The following is a 27,385-nucleotide window of genomic DNA, read 5'->3' as shown; positions in this document are numbered from 1 at the left end:
TGAAGTTTGGAGTCATGTAGTCTATGCAACCTAAACTCCACTTTCCTACTGAGCTGTGTCCGAAGGTTCTACAGGTGAATATTCCCGCAGCCACTAATCTCCTCTCGGATTTCGCTGCTAGGTTTTCCGCCATAAGATCAATAGGTGGTATGCTGAGTATCATTTCCAGCGCCGCCGTGGGTTGGTTTTCATCGCTCCTGTTATGCACAAAGCAGCGAGTCGTTGAATCCTTTCCAGTGGAATTAAGTATGTCAATGTCAGTTTTCTTGTCTCAGTACTAAGCTCCCACACAGCAATATCGGTCTAACTACCGCCGTGTAGTACCAATGCATCAGAGAGGGTGATATTTTAGTTCACTTAATTTGTTTTCTATTTATTTTGTTTTATATTATTTATGTTATTTTACTTTAATTTATTTAAATTTATTTTTTTTTATTTAACTATTTTTTGTTTCAATATTTTGTATATCCTTTTCTAACATAACGATTTACTATAAATACCATTATCACCTTTGAATAAGGAGAGGTCACATGCACCCACGCACATCACTTCCAGAACAACAAAAAAAGCAATTAGTCAATACTTACAAAGCTCAAGCAATTAAATTTTCCACTCGTTAAGAAATAATTACAACAAAAATGCATTCAAGTGGAAATATTGAACAAATGATGAGGCATCACGAAATGAGACAACCCACATTCCAACAAACAAGTCTGTATTGTTTAGGAAAATCGAACAGAAATAAAATGGTCGCCACAACAGCGAGTAGACGAATTGACGATGATCTAACACAGCAGATCAGCAAATTTGTTTTGCAGGTGATAAACGCTCTCCATCAATAGCAGCTATTCAACGCCAATCAAGTGTCATCACGTGACAAAGGTTGCCTACACCTGCTACAACCGTTCAACTGAGGTTTTGTAACTAAAGAGTTTTGGAGAAGTAAAGCAATAAACTTTTGATAAAGAAGGAACGAGCTCGGGACAATGGGCGGTGGAGAAAGTTGAAAGAGAGATATCAATATTATGCAGCCCCTGTGTGTCAGAGCCAAGCAAATGTGGGTGTCCTGCCAGTTATTTGTACGAGAGATATGAGTTAAATCTTTCTTTAGAAACGAAGGATCAAAAAATTAAGATTTGCCTACAAACAGCAGAAAGAGAGGTTCGATATACATACATACATATGCATGTAAGCCTGAATTTCGGTAGGTGAACTGCTGGCAGCCAATATACATACATATGTACATAGTAATTTAAACTAATCCTAGCCGTTCAACAAATTATGAACCAAGAAAGCTAATAAATATATAATATATATGCATAAGTGTATGTGTGCTTGTATGTAAGTATTTTTTATTTATTTTTCGAAAGAATTTTGATATATGTATGTATGTAACCTCTTTGAAGAAGGGAAGATGGGTAGTAAGCAAATGGAAATACAAAGGCAAGCGAATGCAAAGATTTTAACGCTCAGTTAAGCAAATATTTTTACATGTTTGACTACTTATATACACACATATGCGCATATGTATGTATATATGTATATGGATATGTTTTGTAACATACGTTTTTCTACTTGACTGCGCGTTTATTGAAAGAAGCGCGTAAATTTAATTAACACCTCTGGAAAAATGCAAAAAATATGCAAATATTTGGAATGACTGCAAGTGCAGCAAAACATGCGAGTGTGGGAGGAATCATACTAAATGGCAAAAATAGAGGTGAAATGGAATGTAAAAAGCCCTTAGAAAATAGTGAATTGTACAGCAAGCAGTATATACGGCGACTAGCATTCAATTAGCCCACGGTTCAAGGATTGATTTGAAAAATCAAATCATGGGAAACGTTTCTTCCAATAGCTGCTGCTCCTCGGCAGGCAATGCAAAACTTCCAAGTATCTTTTAGCAGAAATTGCGTATATAGTTAGCAGCTAATTATTTTTAAAGCGCGGCAAAATGAAAATCTAGATTTCCCTATATTCTTTATTTACCAACAAGTGTTAGTGATGTACATAACTGACAAGCTTTCATTTTACTTTATAAAGCATTTTTGTTGCACCCTTGAAATGCCCTAGTACAACTTAGTGATATGAAATTTGTTCACCTAAAAATTTCGCATTGAAATTTTCAGCAAAAAAGATAATATTTTATTATTAATTATTAAGCATACACACATAGACACATATACATATGTACGTGTACAAAAACGTTATAAATCAGTGATCACCGCTGTAAAGCTACTTGCATATTTATATACACCTTTGTAGGTATGCACATTTAAGGTAATGTAAGAACATTTATAAAAAAAAATCTCTGAAGTTGTCACTGCACTTTTTGCAGGTACGTGACTGACACAAAAAAATTTTTCGTTGGCACATTTTGCTAAAATAAACCATTGTTGTTTATTTGTTTCTCAAAAGTTTATGTTTGCCTTTGATTTGGTTGATTTAGTTTGCCGGACGTGTTTTGACGGGCAAAAATATGAAAATCAAATGTTGGAAGTAGGCATACATACATACATAAGTACATCAACGTCCACCTAAGCATTAAAACACATACATATACATATAATAAATATGGACCATGTGTAGATACCCTGGAGGAAAATTTTAGCCAGAAAACTTTTTGACATATTCCCCAACTCAAATTCTCTGACTTATTTACTACTGATTAAAAATAATAGCAAAAGGCATACCTCATGTGTCGAATTTAGTACTAGTTCCAAACTATAGCAAAACTGATTGAAACGTAATTTATTTATTTGTTAGTATTAGTACTAAACTACAGAATATAGAAATGGGATTGAAAACAAACAAGGTCTATGCATTAGCGAATTTAGGACGCGTTCTGAATTATTTACTAGTTGCAAACCATCAAAAAATTAATATAATACATACTAAATCCGCTTTATTGAGTTTAGTACTCATTTCAAATTACAGAAAAATATCATACGAATACTAGGCGTCTGCCTTCGCATTTAATACTCGCTCTAGCGTTACTAGTGAGGTCAAACATGGCAGGACTTATTTAAAGAATTTACTGCTAGTTACAAAATATTGAAAAACCAAGATAAAGCATTCTCGGCCTCATCTGCCGAGTTTAGTTCTAATTTCAAATAAATGAAAAACGTCCAGCACATTTGTTTATAAACAAACCATGTAGAAGAAGAGATGTAGTGATCCTCAACTACCGAAACCGTATTAAATTTAATTGTATTGTATTAAAAACAAAAAAAGGTTCATTATCTTTTGCTACTTTTCATATGTGTTATTATTTTCCCCTATGATTTCAGTGATGAACAAACGACCACATTTGTGGAAGAGCAGAAAAACTAGCTAAAATATTTGCCTGCCGACGCGAGCGGTTGAGCAGGAGGAAATGAAGTGAAATATGTCTCATTGGAATTTTGATGGCATCTTTTTTTTTGTTTTCCCTTTTGCTATTTTTTTTTTTTTCAGTTTTATGTGAATTCAAAATTTTATTTTACTTTTTGCCTCATCTATCAGACTTGATAGATACACCTATGAAAGCATATTTACAAGCAGATAAAAACATCACTTTTCGCTCATATCCATGCAAAAGCCATTCGCAGACAGCGTAAGCTCTGAGTGCCACAGACCAATGCGTAATCCCGCAGAACGTGCGCAGTTTGTTAAGAGCCTGGCGAGCGGCATTTATTGAATTCATTTACTTATTTTTTAAATTTTTTGTAAATATTGCTAAAGTATTTTTTTTTGACTTTTTTTTTTTGTGTTTGTTATTGTTTCTTTTGTTCGATTTGCCTTTCGTTTGTATTTGTTTATTTTGCGGTTTATTGTTCCCCGTTTATTTACTATTGACAGCCAGTAATTGTGCGCATGCGTAAATATACAAAACAACGTAGGCAGGCAGGCGGCCAGCGAAAGGAAACGCTGAACGGGTATTGATGATTAATTGCAGCACAATTTGTTGGCAAAGAAAATGGCTATTTGATACTCAAAATGTGTACCCTCAAAAGATTTTTTTAAACTTTAGACCTAATAATATGAGTTTGGAAGTTATCGATAAACACAAAAAATGTTTATTCAAATCGGATTCATGTAAAGAAAAAACAATATATTAGAATTTGAAAGCACTAGGCATTGCAAAGTAGTTTCTAAAGCCATCGATGCTTTGAATTTCTTTTACAGTAGCCTTGCAGGAGCATTAAAGCCTCAGCTGGCGTTTTATTACAAGGCTCACAGTCAACTCTCGCTTAGCTGTGCAGCTTTTAATCTTGAATATTATATATATGTAGATATAATTGCCGCGTACACCCTTTTTGGGTATTTGGTCGAGCTCCTCCTCCTATTTGTGGTGTGCGTCTTGATGTTGTTCCACAAATGGAGGGACCTATAGTTTCAAGCCGACTCCGAACAGCAAAGGAGCTTTTTCATTGCAGAAATACACTCAGTGGTTTGCCATTGCCTGCCAAGGGGCGACCGCTATTAGAAAAAACGTTTTCTTCATTTAGGACTTTCACCGAGATGCGAACCTACGTTCCCTCTGAATTCCGAATGGTAGTCACGCACCAACCTATTCGGCTACGGCAGTCGCTTGAATATTAGCTGCCACTCTTAACTCCTAATGATCATCGTTTGAATGTCCCTTTTGTACTGGCAGATACATATACATACATACATACACACGTCTTTTCACCAGCCCAAAGGAGCCCTGTGCCCATTCTGTGCTAGCATCTAAGTAACCTAACTTAACCCAAAGTTACTTTTTCTCAACTTTCCAGCTGCACACGATTTTACTGAAAATTTTAGACTATTTTTTCCTGTTTGCTTTACATTTTGTTTTGTTGTTTCTGTAACAAATCGTCTTTTTAGTGTCAACTTTTACCATTTTATTAACTTTTGCTCATTTTGCGTGTTTTTGTTGCGCTCGCTTAATTTTTATGGTCAAATAATTTCGAAAAATTTCGCGGCAGTGATTTCACACGCTGACAAACGTGTTTCCATATGGTTTTTTCTCTTTTTTTTGTACCTTAATGGCGATAAATAAACTGTCTTTTATTTCACGCACACAGACATACATACAAATGTGTTTAGTATGGCAGTGCTTATGCATATGTATGCCCTATTTACTCATTTAAATAAACAAGTATTAAATAGCAACGTATTTACATATGTATGTATGTATGTAGATAAGTTAAAAAGGTTTCCTTCAGATCCAGTTTGAGAGTTTTTTAATCAAAAGTGCAAATGAGCGAACTTCGAAGCACAAGCACAAACTACCTGATTTCGAAACTTTACAACCTGTATGTATGTATATGTAATACGTGCATGTAACTATTGTAGTTTTTACTGTTATTATGTGAATTATGATACACATAAACATTTTATTTACACGATTTTATTGAATTCCTCAACCAGTTCGAATGCAATCAATTGCTTTACGATGCATTTTTCACTTTTTTCACTTGCTGTAGGGGCCTATATGTATATAAACATATTCAATTATCTACATACATTTTTGCTTTTTTTCTCTACACTTACATAAATCTGCATGTTTTCTTTCACTAATCACTCACATCATACGGCCTTCCACTTTATTCAACAAAAAACTTTGGCCACTAAGTTTTTAAAGTCGGGAAATAAACAAGCAAAAATATACTCCATAACCACAAAAAAGTATTAGCAATGACTAATTGGCTGTAAGCGAACTCTGATATCAGCCAGAAGTTGGCCAACAATCGAAATTTTGCGCACTGAATTCCAGAATTGCATAATTAGCTGTTTGATGAAATCAGTTAGCCTCCACGGAACTGCGCTTTGGCAGCGTTAGCATTTTTATTTGTGGAGTTCCGATTAAAACTGATATTATGCGAATAGCGCAGAAACAATCCACAGCCATAAGGCGAATGTCGTCCGAGCCATCCCGGAGCTAGAAACGGCCAACCAGTACTTGGAAAATTGGATTGATAGCAAGGGTTGCTGCAGGGATGGTTGAGGCAGCCATTTGAAGAAAGTTATGCTCATACTTCACATTTAATCGGAAGATTTACACTTTTCAATAAAACAAAGATGATAGAAAAATATTTAACGATGTGTTTTTTATATGGCACAACTTGGAACTCTAGGATTTGATGATAATGATTTATAGATCAATTCAAAATGTTATAATTAAAACAAGTAAAATTTTTTGAAATTAAAAAAAAATATATAAAAATAATAATTTTAATATTCTGAAGCTAAAAAAATTTATGAGTACAATATGCAAAAATATTAAAAATATATCGATATTTATGGAATCAAAATAAATTAAATAAATTTATTTTAAAAAGTTCAATTTATAAAATAAAATAAACAATTTAATTTTCGGGTTTTTCGATAACGAGAAATAAATATTATTTCTCTTTATATTTTGTCAAATTTTTTTTGCCATAACTCAATTATTTATAAATTATTGAATCATACTGATTAAAAAATATTTTTAAATTTTTAGAGAAATTTATTTTTTTTATCACAGAATTTGCTGATCGATTCTAACTGATTTTGGTTTCTTTTTTTTCAATGCTTCATATAATTCAAAAATTGATATTTTTTTAGAATTTTAAAACATTAAACAAAACATATAAAAAACAAAAATCCTTTTATTTGAAGTTGAAAGTTCCAAGTTAAACCAAACATAATTAAAAAAAAGTTCTGACTTAAGCAAACAAAAAAGTTTTTTTTTAACAAAAATCCGGAATTAAATTCGTTTTCTTTAGTTAAAAGATCTAAGTCAGACCCAAAAAAGGTTAAAAATACTTCTAAATTAAACAAAAAAGTATCAAAAACAAAATCGAGATTAAGTTCTGTTTTTGTAATAGTTTTTGAATAATTTTTAATAAAAATCCTTGTTTTTGTTTTTTTGTCATATTTTTTTAAATAATTTTTTGTATTGTCTTTTTTATTTTCAAACTTTCTATTGTAACTAAAATATTTATAGTTTTTTTGATAAATTCTACCTAACTATTCGCGTCTTTCTTCGCACCCATTTCCATTTACTATATTTGCCTTAATTTCATTTTAATAAAATTTCACTTTTTCCATAATTTTTCGCTTCCTCCGCGACTTTAGTTGGATTTGGAGCTGTCTATTGCAAGAGATAAGCGAAATTCCAACAAATTGCTTGCAAATGGCAAAGTTATGGCAGACAACAAACAGCAGTGAATGGCCAAGAGGTGGAGAGCGTGAGCAATGGGCGGCGCAAGGTGGAAGTGGAGTGAACACATTCCAGAGCATTAATGAAGCAGAAGTTTTGTGGTCAACGCCAAAGCACGTTTCTTGGCTATTTATTTTCATTTCGTTATTTTTATTTCGTTTCTATTTGGCTTGTTTTCGCACTGCGCTGGTTGGCAACTGATAAGCGAACGCCATTCGAAGTTCATATAATTTTTTTTATATTTCTTATTTTTCTTTAATTACATTAATGCCTGCTGTGTTTGTGCCAGCTTTGTTTGTACTATTATTCGAAATATTTTATTGGCTTATACGTAAGTCGATTAAGTTTTGCGCAATACTTTTTTTCACACGTATATTTTGTTGTTGTTGTTGGTTTGTGTGTTTAGAATAGCACGATTTTAACCGATTTTCGCGCTAATTAAATTTACTAGCTATTTATGCGTTCGCATGCAGCTGCGCGGGCGTGCAATTCGAGCGTACGGTGCACCATACACCAAACGCTGCGAGACGGACACGTACACTTTGTCACAAACTTTACTTTTATTTTGTTTTTTTTTTGTTGTTTTAACCTTTTGCCTAACTGTCTTCTGCTAGCCGCGAACGCGGAGCTACAGCGACGGTCTGTAAAACATTTTTGGTGGGGGTTCACACTGCGAGTATTTCAGCATTTGCACACAAATCACAAGCGTAACGCGACTAGACCGCGGCCGCTTCTGGCCAAAACAAATGACAACTGATTTGTGCGTTGCCAATAACACCAACACCAAGCCGTAGCTTTCGGCCAACTCGTTTTAAGCTTTTTGTTTGCCTTCGCAGTTGTATTTGTGTGTGTGTGCGCGCGCGTGTGTTTTTTTTTTGTATTTGTATTTGTGTGGGAGCACTGCAGACAAAACAAACAAAGACGACGCCGAACGCGCCACCGCTCGAATATGCAGGCGCGAGCGTTGTGCGCTTTTTTAAAACTGCATTTAAATAAGACACAGTTGTTGTTGTTGTGATTGTAGAGTGTACAAACACAAACAGTTAACGCGCTGCTGCTGGAATTACACACAATGAAACAAAAGCATAATAAATATATAAATCGGCGGAAAAAGACACGCTTCCGCATTGGGGTTTTCGTTGTTTCTTGTTTTTTGTTCGAATTTATTATTTTAATAATATTCACTTTTTCGGCGCGTTCTTTAATCGCTTTCGCGGCGAACTGCTACACTATTTCCATTGTCATTTTTAACTGCTACGCGCTGCTGCCGTGTATGCCGTACATTCTGCGCGTTCTGCCTCCGCTCAGCAAAAGGCCACAACAGTGACTGACAGAAACCAGTTAAATGTTTTGAGTTTTGGCCAGCAACAACATTCGCAGCCAACCCAAACACTCAGCCAGCCATCTAACCCAACCAACTGGCCCAAACAAAAAGCAGCACTGCACGTAAACACACACACACATACAGCTTTAGCCAAACAAGCCAAGTTGCGGCCAACGGCGACAGCCACTACTTGATTCGTCTCCTTGTCTCGCGCGTCATGACAACCGCAAGCCACCCCACCTGTCGCTATACTCGGTGCCGATTGCTCGCTTCCATTCACTGCTGCCCGGCTTGACAGTCCGTGGCTTAAAATAAAACATTCTTGCCACTTTTTCCACTTTTCCCATTTATATTTTCAGCGTTTTTCTATTGCCACGCCGCACCGAGTCGCGCTGGTTGTGCTTGCTGGAAAATAGCAAATGTGCTGGTAAAAATAGGCGCATACAGCCAGCGCAAAATGTTAGCAAAGGATCACAAATATTCTACTCGTATTTCACAGCCACGTCGTAGCAAAAATTGTCAATGATTGGAGTTTTTCACTACACAGAAAATTACTACTAACATTTTTTTTTTGCGCGCTTGCGGCTGCGGTGGCTTACTGGTGCCAATCAGGCAGCCAACTAGTATTACGTGCGCGCCAACAACAATAGAATGCTACCAGCATAAAAATAAAGGCATACATACATATATACATGCATGCATTTGAACATATGTATATGCTCACCTATATACTTGTACTTCATTTAGTTATTTCTGTTTTCAATTTTTCCAGTCGGTCCATCCAGTGACGCGCGGCACATTTAAATTGCATTAACCTGTCTGTCGCAAACGAAATAACAACAGCTAAAACACGCTTCAACAAGCCGCCAAGAGTGTGCTGAAAGAGTGCGAGAGGTGCAAGAGCGTGTGGTGCTCTCTTATGACGCGCAGTTGAGTGAATTTGTTATTTGAGCCACGAGCGACAATGGCGGTGAAGTTGGTGGCGACCGGCTTTGACAGGGTCTCACTTGTCATTTAAAATGTCGAAACGAAATTGAGTGACATTTACTATTGATTCTCAATAAACTTTCTAACGCTCTTATGTTGGATAAATGCAATTGTTGGGAAATAAAATTTACAGAATTTGTGCAAAACTGCGATGGGTTGATTCATCATCTGTTCTTGACTTTAGTCAGTGGCCGGATACTGCTGAGGTTAAGCTGGAGAGTGTGGTTCTCCCCTACTCATAGGTCATTCAATGTTCCCTTACGATCTTACAGAGCTCACTAAAGGATCCTATTTCTATCAGTGTTGACTCCGCAAGAACTTTTATTTATTCCTCAGAGCCGGACAGTGGAACAAATATTGTGGATTTTCTTCTTCTTTTTCCTCACATCTGCAGCTACGATAACACTTGTGCAATCATTCTGGTTCTGTCACCAATCAGACCGAGTTTTAGCAGTGTCTTTGAAGATAGGTAGATGTAGAAATCGGGTTGCACACTTGGATTTGAAAAGCTGTTGACCCCTCTACTCTTATAGACTACTCTTTAGATGTGAAAAACATGGCAGCCACATATCACAGCTCGAATATGTGCTGAAATACTCAACTAAATGCTGATACTTTTTCGCTTTCGAAAATTTCCACTTAACCTTTAAAACAATTCGCCGCAAGTTGACCATCCGCGAGTCCAGGCTACCGTAGAAACCAAGGCGAATCTATTAAAGCTGCTATCGGTAAATCAGCTGATCTGTATTTTTTTCTTTCATCGTGTCTATGTGGCTGTCAGCACAGAATGAAACAAGGCGAATTCATTCTTTGTTTTCTACTTTGCCGTGACATGAATGCGCCTTGATAGAAACTGTAACGAATTGTAGACTGGCATTTGCTCCTGCAAATGTTCTGCTCATCACAAAAACATCTACCATTCGTCAGCACAATGCGAATACCACTAGCTCACTCTCTCACTCACTCACTCACTCACTCCCCTCTACACTCATACTCCATCAGACGGCAGATAAGTGCATGAGAGTAAATTGAACTTTGCAATACTTCACACGCGCAGCAGAGTTGCATTTGCATGCGAGTGTGCGGGTGAGGTGTTGGGTGGGTATTTGCATTAGCACTAACACAAGCCCGTATATAGAATTTACACAGGTATTTAATATACTGATATATGTGTTTATATATGTGTATGCAATTACCGCTCTATTGTACGCAGCGCCCGCTTAATTAACAGCCTAAATGGCCTTACACGCATTCAACTATGTAGTCACACACGCACACATCCACACACTAACTAAGTATGAATAAGCCAGCATTGACGTCGTATTGATGGTGTGTTAATTGTTAGTAATATTGTGCTCGATTGCCACAGTGAAGCGCTCGACCTCAAATACTTGACGCGGTCTGCATTCGCCCTGCCTGCCAGCACTCATCAGCAGCTCACTGCAGTAGCTTTGCGGTTAAATTCATTTCGACATATTTGGCTGTGCTACATCCCAAAGCGTGGTCAATACCCCTTCAGCGGAAACAATACCGACAGCTGTGGCTGAAAATTGACTGAAGGGTGGGTTGGTGCGGTATAAGCAGACATTGCACACTTGTTTAACTGTTTGTTTATTTATTTTCTTCTTTTTTTTGGAAAGTTACTGGGTGTACTTATTACTATTCGGAGGAAAAGGTTGTAAAATGGTGTATTAAGTTTCAAGAAGATAGGTGGAAAAGAGTAGAAGTAGATTATAGAGTAAGACTAAATAACTAAAGGACTAGGACTAAACTATAAGGAAGAAAAGAAGAAAAGGCGGAAGGAAGGAGTTAAAGGCTTCTTCGCTGAATTTCTGGAGTAATTTAGGAGTTTTTCATAGAAGTAGGTTCCCTAATTAGTGGTTATTGCATACCACCTCCGAAGCAGCGACTTTTTATTAGGCCTTATATGTAAGAAGAGACTTTGGTGCATACACTTTAATTAACTCGATAGATCTAACTTATCATTGGGAGCTCGATGTCAAAAGCAATGTTTGAGTTCACTTAGACCACTCTCAGGATAAAAAAGGTAGACCTTACCGGAACGACCCGGATTTGCATCCGACCACGGACTGTCACTTTAACAGCATTTTTCAAACATTTATGCTGTTGCAACAACAACAACAACTCACAGAGGCAAATGCTGGAGTGCAAGTTCAGAAATCACTTAATTGCTTTTTATGCTTTTAAGCGTTTGTTGGGCCATTTGCTCTATGGACCACTGTGTATTTGTAATACATACATAAGTGCATGCATACTTACACAGGCATACATACATATGAATACTTGTGTGAATTGGATATGCAAAGCGGCTTCGATTAAAATGCTTTTGTTTGAACTATTTCATTAGCATTTCTTGCCTAACACAATCTGCCTTGCCCCTCCCATTGTTTGTCGAACCTGTTCTGCTGCATTTTTGTTCGAATGGAAAAATATTGTATATATGTAAATACTAAATATATAAAAATTAGTGACATACGGCTTTCTTTTAGGCTCTATTTTTAGCAGCTTACTAAGTGTTATTTACTTTTTACTGCAATATTTTTTATTTTTGTTTAAAAAATGTTGAACTGGTTATGTAGTAAATGCAGCTAATTAACATTTCACGAAATCATCGTAAACAAACATTAAATGAAAAACAAAAACTGGACCTACAAACTGCGCGCTAAAGCTGGTTGAGGCAAAAGTCTTTAGACTCTAAAGCAAAAGGTGGCCAAAAAGCTGATCGAAAAGCTGGCTAGCAAAAATGTACGTCAGGGCAGGTTAATCAGCACAGCAGTAGTTTTTCTGCATATTAAGGTATGTAAATATGCGCATTAGGGGGGGTCACGTTTTTTTTACTAAACAAATATAATAAATGCATAAGAAAAACTTGGACAGAATAAAGATCAACAACGAGAACACTTGGGAAATCTTGTAGTGAACTAATCGTAAAAAAGTAATTTTCTGTGCGAAAACTCGACCATATAAGTCTGGGTAAATTATTCCTCTTTTGTTTATATGTTTCCAGATCTGGCTGCGTCTAAAAGTGTCCAGCAAAAAGTGTTTACATTTGTGTTTTGGCTATCACTGTTAACATTACATTTTCTGTTAGGCCACGAAAGTTGAGTTAACTTCGTACTAAAGTGGGGTGTTAGAGTTTGAGCAATGATTAGCTTTAGTGAAACAGAAGCTACAGTTAAGGCTCGGTAGTAATAGGCTATAATTTAGCTTAATAATATTATTAGAATTGTTTCTTTTCCATTTTCAAGTATTTTTACATTTTTTTATACATATTTTTAATATATCGAACATTATTTTTTGGAAAATTTTACCGCGGTGAAACTAGGTTGTGAAACGATGTGAAAGATTTTTGGTTTTTATGTATAAGGACTTTGTATTTATTTTTTCTTAGTTTTTATATTTTTTTATTTTATATTTCTTTAAATTAGGCTATCATAGGTTTTTGAGTTAAATACTAAAGGGTTTTCCAATAACAGGTATTATTGGTGAATGAATTGCGCTATCGAGAGATGATTAACGATTTTCTATGGCCGGAATTGGATGGTATTGATCTGGACAACGTTTTTCAACAAGACGGCGTTACGTGCCACACAAGCAACGAAACCATTGATATTTTACGGGTGTTATCTCTCGAAGAGGTCATCATAATTTGCCACCGAGATCTTGTGATTTAACACCTTGTGACTTTTTTCTTTGGGGCCACGTTAGAGAGAAGGTCTACGCCAACAGCCCAGGGTCGATTCAAAACCTCAGAGATGGAATTCGTGAGGCTTTCGAGGACATAGGGCAGCCACTTTGCAATTCGGTTATGGAAAATTTCATGAAAAGGATATTGTCCTGTAAGCGTTGTCGTGGTGGTCATTTGCCTGATGTTATTTTCCACTATTAACGGCATACCTTCCTCTTTATAATAAAATAAACATCCGATCATTTATATAATATTAAAAAATAGCACCGCTTATTGGAAAATCCTATAGTACAAATGTTTTTCAAAATATTTAATAAGAAAAATAATAAACAAATTCTTTAAAACAAACGTGAGATTGGACCCTCTGACTCTCATAATAACTAAAATTAGAAATAGTAAGGCTGAAAATACTCTGACCACATGGACTTTTTTTATATTTTTAACACACTTTTATTAGGTCGGGTTGTATGTATGTATGTATGTATGTATGCATGTAACGGAATCTTTGAGCTTAATTTTCACTGGCTTCTAAAAATCTGATCGACTTGAAATTTTGCACACCTATCAAGGACCGATGACAATGCAATAATTTGATAAAAGTTTTCCATTATCCTTATTAGGATTGCCAGGATTAATATTTTCTTTTTTTTACCTGTGGGCAAAAAGTAAGGTGAATTTGGTTGTAAAATGAAAAATCTTTTTTTATTCTTGTAAATCAGTTTCTCAGGCTCCCTCCACGAAATAAGTTCTTCATCCCGATTACTTCTTTATCACGGCCGATAACTGCATAGCTTTAGACTCACAGTCGATTAGAAAGGAATTAAATATTATATAACACGAATATATCGAATCATTAATTCACTGACTGCAATGATAACAATAATTTTCATTCATAATAAAAAATAGTTAAAAAAAAAAACTAAAAAACACGCTTTTTTGCTAATCGAACTAAAAAGTAGAAAATAAAAAATAGTTTAAAAAACTAAAAAACACGCTTTTATTGCTAATCGAACTAAAAAGTAGAAAATAAATTTTAATGACAAAGAGACCTATAATGAAGTAATAGCGAATCGAACGATCAGTCATAGTCAACTACCTCAGAACAGAATTATAATATAACAAAAATTAAGATACAAATAGAGTAATTCAAATTAGAGTTAAAAGCGTGGGATGCATTTTGCTTCACTTTCATAACCCTCTGTACATAGGTAGTTGCCAATAGAATGATTGTAATATTTACTATATCAAGCATCCCACGCTTTTAACTCTAATTTGAATTACTCTATTTGTATCTTAATTTTTGTTATAATTCTGTTCTGAGGTAGTTGACTATGACTGATCGTTCGATTCGCTATTACTTCATTATAGGTCTCTTTGTCATTAAAATTTATTTTCTACTTTTTAGTTCGATTAGCAATAAAAGCGTGTTTTTTAGTTTTTTAAACTATTTTTTATTAATTACCTCACAGAGAATTCATCCACCTAAAATATCTGTTTTTCATTTTTAAAAAATGTTTACCCACCCTAATGTGTGCACATACGTAAATACCCCACAATTAAAATTTTTATGCACTTGTATGCTTAAGTTTCCAACCGAAAAAATCGTCTGCAATGTCGATCCAATTTTTTGCCGATATTGATGACCACGTTAAGCTGCGATTAACCGCTTTGACACGCATAGCATGCGACCAAATGAATACGAAAAAATGCTCATGTACATGGCGGCAAGAAAAAGAATGTAGTGAGTGAAAAAATAAAAGAAAACTGCACTCAAAAGCAAGCTACATACTTTACAAGTATATTAAAGTGCGCGCAACGACAGAGAAGTGCCAGCAGTGGATACAGCAACAGCATTTTCTTGACACACATTGCGTGCCACATAAATGTGAGTTGAGGTGACTGACAACGAACGATGGACTGCTAAGCGAATGGTGTGGCATAGCAAAACGGGCCATTTCATGCTGATGGCGCCATCATGAAAATATAAAAAACTACAATGGCGGTGGTAGAGTGAAGACGCACAAAAGAATGGGTCAACCGAAAATGGTGTAGCCAAAATAAAGGAGACAAAAACAGCGAGCTGTTAAATAAAAAATACTGGGGCATAAATATTGGCAAATGTAACGAAAGTGGAAGCGTGGCCTCGCGTTGTGTGATTTGCATACGAAGGTAGTTTAGAAATCAAACAGTCTTGGAAGAGTGAAGGCGCTTAAGATTGCTGAGGTTGTAGAAAAATTAGTGCTCACATATTTGGAAATGAGCTGGTTAGTAGCTGTGGACACAATTTTTGGCACAGAAAGATTAAGGAGCAATCCAAGTCATAATATTGTGAACATTGTGAATTAAGAACCCTGACCTGTACAAAGCGGAAAACTATAACCAAGAAATTCTATTTTTATGGCTTGGAGGCTTAAAATAGGTATCTCAGCCTACACATAGAACGCAGAGAAACTAAAGAACAGTTGAAGCTGCGGCCCTCTCGTGAGCTTTCGTGATTGAAGCAGGTAAAAATGAGTATGTTGGCCAACAAAGCATTGGACAATCTTTATGTGGCAGTTTTGCAAAGTGATGACCTCGGTAAGGAGAACAAAAAATTCTATAACAAGACCGACTTGAAGTTAATATAAAGCAAAAATGGTCGCCTATAACAAGAAAAAAAGTTGTATCATTCGTCAAAACAAAATCGTGAAAATGGCAATGCTAATTGGTTGCTTATCGACTAATTGATGCAGAATCGATTCCCTGTAGATATTAACTTCCTGCAAATTAAAAAAAATTTCCTTGATGGACAGACATTTGAGTCAAATAAAGCAGGCATCCAAAAGCTTGATTCGCATCCGAAAATCTAAAAATCACTTAAATGCAGAAAGTGCCAAGAAATCAGTAGAGAGTAGCGCCACATCTATTGAGCTCAAAACAGGTAAAGTGAAATATACAATAAAAAGTTTCTTTCGCTCAAAATTGTATTTTCTGTAGAATACCTACTACTTTACAGCTCGCCCTCGTATTCGAGGGACGCATTTATGCGCACAAAAGGCTCACTAAAGTAAGGCAACAAATGGCTATTTACGTGCATTAACTACAACTTCATACAAAAGACTCGGCAGGCTGTGGTACGCATACTTCTAAGTGGGCGTGGCCACAGCCTTCTTACAGCAGTTATTCTTGCTTTTCATAAAAGTTGGCGCACAAAATTTATCGTGGCCGAAAGTGCAAAGCGAATTCGGTAGCCACTTAAATAAAGAAGCTTCTTGCTAGGCCCTACTCCCTACTCACTATGCACGAACTCGCAACAAATCGCAGTGTTGCACTATTGTTTGAGTGATAAAGTAAAAATTTACACACTTTGCTTGTAAGTAGCCCATTTTCACATTTCCGCCAATGACACTTTGGCACTTCGGTGAGGTTTGAAAAGCATTCCGTCACTTCACGTTCCATACCCCTCCTCACTGGGGACACTTTTTGCACTTTCTTCTCGTCCACACTTACACTTTCCTTTCCACTTCAAGCTCCCCGCAGTGCTATTATTAGCTGTCGTCTATTTTCATGCTGAATGGTAGTGCCTTTGGCGGTTGCCGGAAGTTGTCAACCATTTTTGTAACATTTAATGCTGCTGCCATATTGCCAGTCGCACAAAGGATCCCTGCGTCATAACCGTCAACGCTTCAGCTCGCACAATACAAATACTTACATAGTTATGTATTTATGTAATTCGCATAAAACTTTGTTTATTTGTATATGAAAAGTTCTCGACTCAATTTGTTGTTATTAAAAGGCATAAATTGGCAAAGTGAGCTGGCAAGTTTCCTATGCCACAAATTCATGACTTGAGAAATATGTTAAGAACTACGATAGAAACAACAGTTAGCTTTTGAGTTCGTCGAGGCGGTAGTGTGGAGGGTAGGCGTAGGTCAGTTTTATGCGAGAAGTTGTTACAGCAGCTGCACAGGTGATTGCGTGCTTGGGTATTTAGCTACTTAAAAGCTGTGAGGACACTTGTGGGCGATGAACTTAATTAGAAGCTTCGACATGGCGTGTGGACGAATGCGTGGCGTAGGTGTTGATAATCAATGTGCTTTGGTAGGCGCGAGTTAACACATTGAGTAGATAGGCAAAAGTGTGTGCAAATGTCGTAAATAAGCTGGCTAATGGCGCAAGGCTTCCAGCTGTATTCGCCTGCCGATAACAACTCGTACCGCTTCATTATCCTGCGTTAATTGGTACTCAGATTTGATGACAAGCTTTAGATTTGAAGGGTTAGTATGATTTTATGAGTGCATAACTACCACGCAAGTACTTCGGCGGCTCATATTTTGCTTGCTCACTTATGCCAGCACAAGTGTTGCGAGGTTACGAAGTGAAAATAGTCGTGTTTTTTTAGCAAAATATTTACCATCGAGGAACAGCACGCTTCAGGTAAATTTCAGCGCTAACTAATGGCAAATATAACCAAGCAGATTAAAGCTCCAAACTGCTGTGCTGCTTGGAATATCCAACTTTGAGCTAAAATCAGTGCAGCTTCAAGTGTCACCGAAAAGAAAAACTCATTTCAACTCAAAAGTTTTCATCCACATCGATGAAAGTGCCATTTCAAACAACGTTTAAAGACTAGAAGCTCCCGTGCATGACTGAAAAAATGTCATCACACAAAAAGTTATTGAATCTAATTGTTTCCGGTTGGTTTTTGGTTTTCAAATTCCCTAAAAGAGTTTTGTTAGAGAAACGCGCATTATAATTTGTTTTTTTTTTTTTACTATTTTTATATTTTTCAAAATTTTGTCATTTCTAGTTTTACCTTTTGCAGACTTTTCCGAGCAATTTCCTTCACTCCACTTGCATTTGTGCGTGGTAAAATATACTTAATATATTTGTTCCTTTCCATTCTACATTTTCTTTCCTTTTCCTACACTTTCGGTGCTGCAGCTCTTCTACAATCTCACTATCAATATTCATAAGATTTTCTACTCCATTCTGCAAATTCTATAATACTTTTCATCTACTTTACAAAATAATCCAATATAAAATTTATTTAAATTTAAGCATTTTCAGTTTTCTCTTTTTCTAGTTTGTTCCTCCTCCTTCTTTGCATTGGATTATTGGAAATGGTTAACCTTTTGACCCTTTCCGACCACCACCTCTTCACTCATACGTACGCCCGCTTTCCCACACCATTTACTACTTTTAAGCCGCAAAGTATGCAATGTCTTTGCATCTGCTTGCACGTCAGCCGTTCATCCGTCACCATTCCAAACCTTTCCAGTTCTAGTTTGCCAGCACACCATGGTTGCTCGCTATTACCAATGCACTTTGGATATTTACCAAAGCATAATGAGCTTTGTTACATGCCGACTGCGTCACCGACATTTCCGCTTCTCATTTATATTTATTTTCAAGCAATGCACACATTTTTTTCTTTTTATTTCATTTTATTTCCATTTCCATCTTTCTTGTTTGCACAAGTGGTTTGGACTACAGTATTCAGCTTGGCTCGACTCCTCCACTTTTGCCTACCTTTCGTATAGCCGGCGTTCGTTTACTTGCTGCACTTGCTATGCTGTATTTACCTAAGTTTTACTACTCACCTGTCAGTTTCCAACGCCACTCGTTTGTACTGCTCCTTCTTTACTTCTACAACCCACCTCACTCCCTTAGCGTAATGCACCACTGGCTGGAAAAGTTACTCACCACCTCTTGTTCTTCCGCTCTTGCTCACTTTTTATTTACTTACATTATTGTTGCGTGTTGCATTGTAGTATTTCTTACGATTATTGTTGTCGTTACAAATTTCGCTTGTTGTTAGTTTTGCGGCAACTGGTTACTTCGGTTGTGGTTGCCTCCATTGAATTTTCAATATCATTTTTCAATACATTTCACTCTCGACTGTTTGCATTTATTCTGTGTTTTGTTCTTTTTTATTTGCTTGCTTCTTCAATGTGCATTATTCACATTTTCCATATTCCCTCTCCCTTTCTGAGCTGCTGCCATGCAGTGCGTGGTTTTTGCAGCTTTGCATATGCATTTTTTCTATGCACTTTTGATTTCTTCTCTACCTTATTTGCAACTTGCATATTTTGCTTTGCGTTCTCCTGAGTTGGTTGAGTGACTGCCGTGGTAATGGCACTGAAGTGAAGCGCGGTGCACAACTCAGTGCCGGTGGTTATCGAGGTTTTAGTATAGCTTTTCTCAGCCATTTTGCATCCTGTGCTAGGGGCAGAAATTTGGTTCAAAAGCAGATGAGGATGTGCTGTATTTTAGTTTAAGTATAAGAAAGCAGTTATTTTGCATTTTAACTTTATTATTTTTTCTCGCTGATAATCATTCATCCTTGTACCTCCGAACAGTTCCCCTGCAAGAAAACGTGACCGCAAATCCCTAAGCTATTTTATACCACAAATTCACTTGGGACTTCCCCCTTGCAAAATTCATAGATATGTTAAGTCAAGCGTATACCACTCTCGCAACAAATCCGCTTTGCAAACAAATTTACATCGCCAGCATTCACGCAAAATAAACATTTTTACTACCACTGGGTGGCCATCATAAAATAAATCAGGCGTATTTAATCAAATGCGCACATTACGCAAATATGTTGCATACTTTTAGGGAGTTGAAACCACGTGCTGCATAGCTTTAAAGCAATAACGGCACGTTCTACTATTTTCACATAAGTAATTCTATGCTACGCGCATTTCAACAAATTTTAAATTTCGCAGATAATTTTTCTCTAGCGCGCAATATTTACAATGTGACACAACTGAAATAATTGGAAACTTTTCTCTCGCACTCACCTGATACTTCTTGATGCTATCCAATTGCTCTAGCGTTGGTTCAACAATTTGCGCAATTTGTTGGTGCTGCTGCTGGGGCGCACCACCAACGCCAACGCTGCCCATACGACGATCTGGCAATTGCGGCGCTGGCGTACAATTTATCAGACGGCCATCTTTTTCGATGCGCAGATGATCGCGTGGCGGCGGTACGGGCTTCACAGAACCATTCAACTGGGAATTGAGTGAGGATGAGTAAAAATAAATAGATTAGCGAAATCGCGGAAAATCGTTTACAAACAAAAATTTATTCCGATGCACGTTAACTTTCAGTATTAACGGCATTACTTCAGTTAGTTGGTTAGTAGCAGTTAGTTTCGTTGTTGGTGAGTATGAAAGTTGTGCATGTAGCGTAAATGGAAAATGAGGTTATGTAAGTGATTTGGTGAGTAAAATGAGTGGTTGAGTTAAATGAAAATAAAAGTGTTGAAAAGTGTTTGCGTTGATTACAGAACTACAGGCGAGGCGAGCCCGGATGTTATATACGAAAAGCGGAAGCGATATTTTAAGGTGAGACTAAAAATAATTATTTTCATCTTTTCATTTTCAGTGCCATGGGCGCCATGCCTATATAAATTATAAATTGTAATGTGTCAAGCATTGTTGAGCTAATACAGATGGATAAAATAAACGAAGTAAAAAGAAAAAAATACAATTGCATACAGAGTAAGTTAAGGCAAACAGAGTTGCAGTGAGTTCAAATCTATCGATGAGTATTTTTTCATATGAAAGGCGGGGAGACAAGAAAACGAATCCACTGCTTTTTCAGTGCCTTTTCAGCAAAGTTTTTATTGTAAAAATTCATAATTTTTAATATATTTGGAAATCTAAGCTGATGAGGGGCTTGAACTTCTTTTAAAGTATGCGTTTTAGACTTTTCTCAATGCAATATTCTCTTCATCATTGCAGAAAATATGAGTGCATGCCCAGTTTAGTCAAGCATTGGGCGGAGTAACCCAAGCCAGCCAAAACTGTATAGCGCAACCCGTAAATAAAAGGAGTAAAACGAAAAGAAAATGCAAATAAATACAGCGTGAAGAGTAATTTGTTTCAAATAGAGCTCCAAGGGTAACTTTAAGCGTCGTTCATCATTGACAAGGAATTTGCAACTAATTTTGCCAAGTAAGCTGCAAGCGCGTCCTTGCACATTAGGTTTTGCTGATCACTTTAGCAGCGCTTCAAAAGATGCCTGGCAGAATTATCACAAACTCGCTTTTAAAACTTGCTACTTTTATAAAAAAAAGTTATAGTTTATGAAATGTATGCAACTGTAAAATTTATGAGCGGAGATGGCATTTGGACCATGAAAAATTCTCACTTTATTTCCACAAAGTTTATAAATTTGCATAAACCATTAAACGCCGCTAACAAAGATAGGAATTTCGAAATGTGAGACAATTTAGCTTCGCCAGCTACTAATAAAAATTAGCAACAAACAGGGTCCATCTCACCCCTGCTGTTGTGAGTTTTTCACATCTGCGCTGCATATCATCATTGCAACGCGAAATTAGGTAGGATAAGTGTGTCGTCCACCGGCAACGCCTACTTGTGCTTCAACCATTTACTTTTATTCGAGGGGTCAGGCTGCTGCCCGTTTTCAGGTCAACCCCGAAGCATGGTCTTCCTCCCGCTTCCGCGTGGCTACTCTGCACTGAAAATTTCTCATTCAAGCATTTTTACAGCCAACGCTTCTACTAACTACTCGCGTACCACCGCAAGCTTTGCGGACATTGGGTTTATGTGGCACGTTTACATTGTGATAAGCATCTGCAACATGTGCTGGCATGCAACACATCATTCGAAGTTTGCAATAGCACACTGATGGTGGCAACGGTAATAACGATTTTCACACGCTAATCCAGCTACAACGGTTAGCGCTTAAGGTGCAGCAGGCGGAAAGTGTAGAGGCAACATTTAAAATTATTATTATTGCTTTAATTTCCGGCGCCGCAAGGCAGCTAAGAACTCGCCAGCGGGTAGTGGTGCGAGGGATTAGGAGTTGCACAAATAAATTGCGGCAGAGGATATGAGAAAATTTTGCACGTACCTGTGGCGGCAAGGCAGAATTAATTGCAAACAAAATATTTCTTATGCGGGATTTCGTTTTCCACAGCTCAAGTGGTAATGCATAGATTTCGAGCGAGATAACTAGTTGAGATTGGAATTTGAATTATTACATTTTTTCTATGTGAAGTCGTAGCTAACTAGAGTGGCAGGGCAACGAAAAAACCGAAATGAATAACGGTTTTATCTTTTATTAGTTTTTTATTTTTTTGGAACAGAGAACGTGACTTGAGCGTGTGGGCAATTGCGGAGAAGAGCAGCGACGTGAGTGGACTTCATCGTCTCGATGACCTCAGGTATTTAGTAATTTGTTTGAGCACGATGGTTCGGGTAAATTGGAGCGTTTTTGGTGAAGCGGCAACCACTCGGCTAAGTCAGAGACTCCCATAGCTATCAAATTTGCTGGCAAGCAGAGTAGAGTAGAGTTGACCAGAAGATGGTACGGATGGTATTATTCACCAAACGAAGGAGTTCACTTGAAACAAATGCAAGACAGACACTTTAACCTCCTACTAAAATTTTCTCTCTCGTCAGCTTTAATGCAATCCTTACATACTTTCATTTCATCATTGCAACCCTACTGAGACTTAACTTGTAATAAGTAAGCCCAACCTTTCATGCATCTCCTTCATAAAAAAACTGCCAGATGGTTAATTAAAGTAATTAACTTCGAGCTTGTTTGCACAACTGCTCAATAGTGGCAATTGAATCACGAGGAAAGTTGATAATAAAAATGGCATCCCCAGACGAGGTAAGCGTGCCTCAAGAAACGAAACTTGTAGAAAATAGAAGACTTATTTTAGAAGGAAGCAGTAGACGAGCAGAGCAGCACAATGAAAAAAGGACGTCAGTCAAAAATGTCAAACGCATGAAGAACTCGGCAGTGGAAGTGTGCGTTCATCAGAGGTGGCAAAAGAAGAAAATGCAATAAAAAGAAAAATTTCCAAAGTACGAATTTCAGTTCAAGTTCAACGTTGCTTAGTACCAACGGACACCCCACTCCATATGTGACAACAATAGTAGCTCTACTGGAATATAATTTTGACTCATTTCAATGTGACCGTTAATCTGCGTGAGTGTGTTTGCCTGTTTTCACGTCACGTCGCGCGCCACTCTTCTTTTGCGTGCGCCATTTTTTGGGGAAAATTTCAAATTTATGAGCTCCGATGATGATTTGGCATCGCTGTAATGCAGCGTAACGCCTGCCATGTGCAACATGTGTGTTAGCAACAGTTTCGCAAATCCCCACTTGTTAGAGGCGCTGACACTACCAAAGATGCCAGCAGGAGCTTTCGCGCATTCAATTGCAACACATTCGTTTCGTGCGTCATAACTGTCAACAAAATAGACAAGTAAAGTAACAAACAGAGACGCAGCAATGGCGATTTGAGTCGACACGCGTGCCAAAAAAAAAACTAAAACAAATAGCAAGGCACGTTAGGCGAGGAGGCTGGGCAGCAATCAGTGCAAGCAAAGGATTTGTCTTTGCAAACGGTATAAGGGAGGCACTCAACAGCACGCGTTTGTAATTTGTTGCCGCCACATATGTGTGCATTTACACACTCAGGATGGTTGCACTCACAATTTTCCGCTTTCAGCTGTGCAGGCGCCAAAGCATGTGTGACAAGGACAAGTGCAGCCATTTAAGAGTCGTTACGGAATGTAAGCTCTATTAAAGAGAAATCGTTGACAGCTCCCAAAAAAATTTTGATAATAAATTTATGTGCAGCAGCGCGCTTACGTTTTCACACTTGCAGGGAAGACAAAAAACATTGAAGCTACGGGATGGAGTAATCTTGTGTGTGTAAAATTTGTATGGATAATGGCACAGTATAAGAGCTCGTGGATATGGTAAGTGCGCTTAACAGAGATAAGGAGATACATATACGAGTACTCAAAAGGAGATGATCCATATAACTTTTCAGCTCCTTTATGGGTAGAGAAGTGGCAAAAAACCCGAAAGTGCACACAATGCACCAGAATTTTTGCAAATCACATAAATTACCATGCGGGCGCATCTCAAATTTTTTCAGACATAAATCATAAACTCTTCTCCACATACAACAAAACAAGCGGTAAGTAAAAAGTTGAATAGGAGCCAGTCCAGCATAGACTTAACACTTTTTTCTTCTTTTCTCAGGCACAGCATGCACCCGGAGGACTGGAAATAATACTTAGCAAACTAAAACAAACTACAGAGAGCATGAGCCTACGTAAAAAAAAATAAGAAATAAAAAGAAAAAACTACAAAAGGAAAATGTAAACAGGATCAGCCAGCCATAATAGTAGCAAAGAGGAACAGTAAGAGGTAAGTTTAGGACAACAGAGGAACTACGAGCACAGCTGCTGCTGTCGAGCAAATACGCTACATCCAGACGCAGTGACGGTGCGGAGCAACAGGAAAGTGTAGAAGACACAACATATTACAATTTTCAAAGTTTACTTAGTGAAGTGGACAGAGAGGAGTGAGTATCAAATGGTGGTAATACCTCATCGTTGCGCTTGGTCGAAGTCTTGACACTTTTGCCCACAGTGCTCACAAAACAGCCATCGACTGCACTTATGCCGCTGCCACCCGATGGCACTTGCGGTTGCGGTTGCTGACGTTGCGTTGCTGTTGATTTATCTAATTTCTCAAAGGAGCTGCTCAACGAGCCCAACGATAGCAGACTCTTCTGTTTAACCAATTGCTTCAGTGGATGACAACCGGGCGTTGACTTTGTGGTTACAGATGACTGATGGTCCATGGAGGGTGGTGAACATGTCGACGACAACGATACGATACCCGAGGCCGTGGCGGAGATGGATGCCAATGCCGAATAAGAGCCGGAGACAGAGGAGCACATGGGCGAAAAGGAGTTATCATTAGTGTGGCTATTGTTGTTATTGTAGTTGGTGGTGTTGTTTGTATTGGTGGAAGAGGCGGACGATGAGTTGATGTGCGTCAGTGTGGTGTTCGCCGTCGAGGTGGACGAATTCGATGACAGCTGCGATGAGAGCGAGGACAAATGTGGTGGCGGCGGATAACGCGGCGGTGTCTTCACTATCTCTATGAAACTGTCCGGCACGTCGACGGGCAGCTCGCGATGCTTGCCCGACGGTTGTAGTAGGCTAGCGGCCACCTGCTTGCACATTGAAAGTGGCAGCAACTCGTACTCGGGCGGCGCGCCACCCAAACCCTCTATTAATGGCGCATCATTGCCACTAGGCGAGGAGCCGGCAGAGCTGTTCAGTGAACCACCAACGCCAGCAGAACCAGAGCCAGCACCACTGCCGCCGCCAACACCACCGCCACGCTTAGACGGCGATGATGAATTTGATGAATTACTCGTGTTGTTGTAGTGATTGATGTTAATGTTTTTGTTATTTAGACTGTTAATGTTGTTGTTTTTGTTATGCAAATGACAGTATGCAATGGAATCGAACGAGCTCTTGCTGATGGACTCCTCGTATGACGATGAATACGAAGAAGAGCCGGCGCGTTGCAGCAGCCCACCATCGATAGCCATCAGTTCGAACTCCTCGCCAGGGGTGGGCGGTGTGCCGCTACCATTTGGATTGCTGCTGGTCGCAGAGTATTTATTGTTGAGTGGCGGATACGCCTTCTTGTTGTTGGATATGCGCATATGTGCTGCGGTTAGTGGCTGTTGTTGTTGTGGTGTATTGTTATTAGTTTTGTATTGTTGTGTTGCTGGCTGTGATGAATTGAGTTGTACAACAGTCGATTGTTTTTGTTGTGCGTATTGTGGGCGTTCCGTTGCAGTAGCCAAATTGTTTTCGTAATTTTCAATTTGATCCAGTTTCAATTGATGTTGTTGGTTGTACAAATTTTGTTGTTTCAAAAGTGTATTCGTATCATTGAGTAACGCAATTTTGGTGAATGTCGATGTTGATTTTGTAGATGAATGTGGTGATATATTTGTTGACGTTGTAGTTGCAATTGTTTGTGTTGTTGGTTTTATTGTTGTTGTTGTTGTTGATGATGTAGATGGTGGTAGTGGTGGTGGTGGTAATGGTGTTTCGCATTTAGAATGATACGTAACAATTAGTCTGTTACCATTACCGTTAAATATTTCAACGCATTGTGTGGTGAACTGGTTAGTGTCGGTTTCGATGTTGGTTACATTGGTGATGGAAGCAGTGTTAGATTCAAAGGATTTTTGTTGGTTAATGAGCATTGAGGGTGGGGGAGAAGTTGGTAATGGTGGTGGTATTGGTGATGAGGTTTCAGTCGATAATGGTGATGATGACGATGATTTTTGTGATGAGGATAGTGATTGTGTTGGTGATTGTGCGTTTAGTGCTTGGGTGTCAAATGAATGTTTAGAAAATGTTGTTGTTTTGGTTGTGGTGTAAGTGAGTGTGTTGGATTTGTTGAGATTTAGTGCTTGCATATATTTGTGCTTATTGGGTAGGGTATTTGAGTGATTGGTGCAATTATTTTTCATTGCTGATGTGCATTGCTTCCTTGACCTCCAGTCAAGCTTAAGACTATTTACCTGTGGTGGACGGTGTGGTGGTGGATAACGTGGAGGTGTCTTATTACGCGCGATAAAATTATCTGGACAATCGACAGCCATCTCACGATGTGGACCTGAAGGTAGACAAAAACAATTAATACAAACAAATAAATTGGAAAAGGACACTAAGAGCTTTGTTCAGCTAAGTTCGCTATTCACCATTATCTTGATTAACTGAAAGCATTGTTAACATTTCCTGATCGATTTCTTTGCTATCACCAGAATGTTGTCGATAATGCTGACTACTAATATAGTCGTCCGGTAAGCACGGTTTCAAATCGTCACCATCAATAACGACAATACTGGAGCCGGAGCGACGGCGAGGCCTGCAATAGAAGAACAAAAGAACGTGTATTAAGTCGAGAGTAAAATTTCATAATTTTTTTATACATTGGAGAAGTTGTCTGCTTCCAAATATAAAAAAAAAAATAAATAATTGGCGCGTACACTTCTGTTAGGTGTTTGGCCGAGCTCCTCCTCCTATTTGTGTTGTGCGTCTTGATGTTGTTCCACAAATGGAGGGACCTACAGTTTCAAGCCGACTCCGAACGGCAGATATTTTTATGAGGAGCTTTTTCATGGCAGAAATACACTCGGAGGTTTGCCATTGCCTGCCGAGGGGCGACCGCTATTAGAAAAATGTTTTTCTTAATTTTGGTGTTTTCACCAAGATTCGAACCAACGTTCTCCCTGTGAATTCCGAATGGTAGTCATGCACCAACCCATTCGGCTACGGCGGCCGCCAAAAATAAGGGTACAAAGATTAAGAAGAGAAAAAAAAAA

At 38.0% G+C, this 27,385-nt stretch overlaps 1 protein-coding gene across 6 annotated transcripts in view; it reads right to left on the bottom strand.

Moving 5' to 3' along the window:
* Positions 1-27,385, bottom strand: part of LOC128859307 (protein PALS1) — a 238,356-nt gene that overhangs the window by 22,369 nt on the left and 188,602 nt on the right. For 4 of the 6 annotated variants that reach the window (XM_054096190.1, XM_054096191.1, XM_054096193.1 and 1 more), the window contains 4 exons: positions 26,762-26,928; positions 26,582-26,676; positions 24,572-25,777; positions 19,980-20,192 (listed from right to left, as the gene is read on the bottom strand). In XM_054096190.1, the coding sequence (XP_053952165.1) occupies positions 19,980-20,192; positions 24,572-25,777; positions 26,582-26,676; positions 26,762-26,928 (1,681 nt within the window). The remainder of the gene's footprint in view (positions 1-19,979; positions 20,193-24,571; positions 25,778-26,581; positions 26,677-26,761; positions 26,929-27,385) is intronic. The other 2 variants (XM_054096194.1, XM_054096195.1) reach the window with 2 other exon arrangements.

The sequence above is a fragment of the Anastrepha ludens genome, chromosome 3 (genome assembly GCF_028408465.1).
Source record: "Anastrepha ludens isolate Willacy chromosome 3, idAnaLude1.1, whole genome shotgun sequence".
NCBI classification, from domain to species: domain Eukaryota; kingdom Metazoa; phylum Arthropoda; class Insecta; order Diptera; family Tephritidae; genus Anastrepha; species Anastrepha ludens.
The sequence above is the reverse complement of the archived record's forward strand: the minus strand, read 5'-3'. Positions and strand labels throughout refer to the sequence as shown.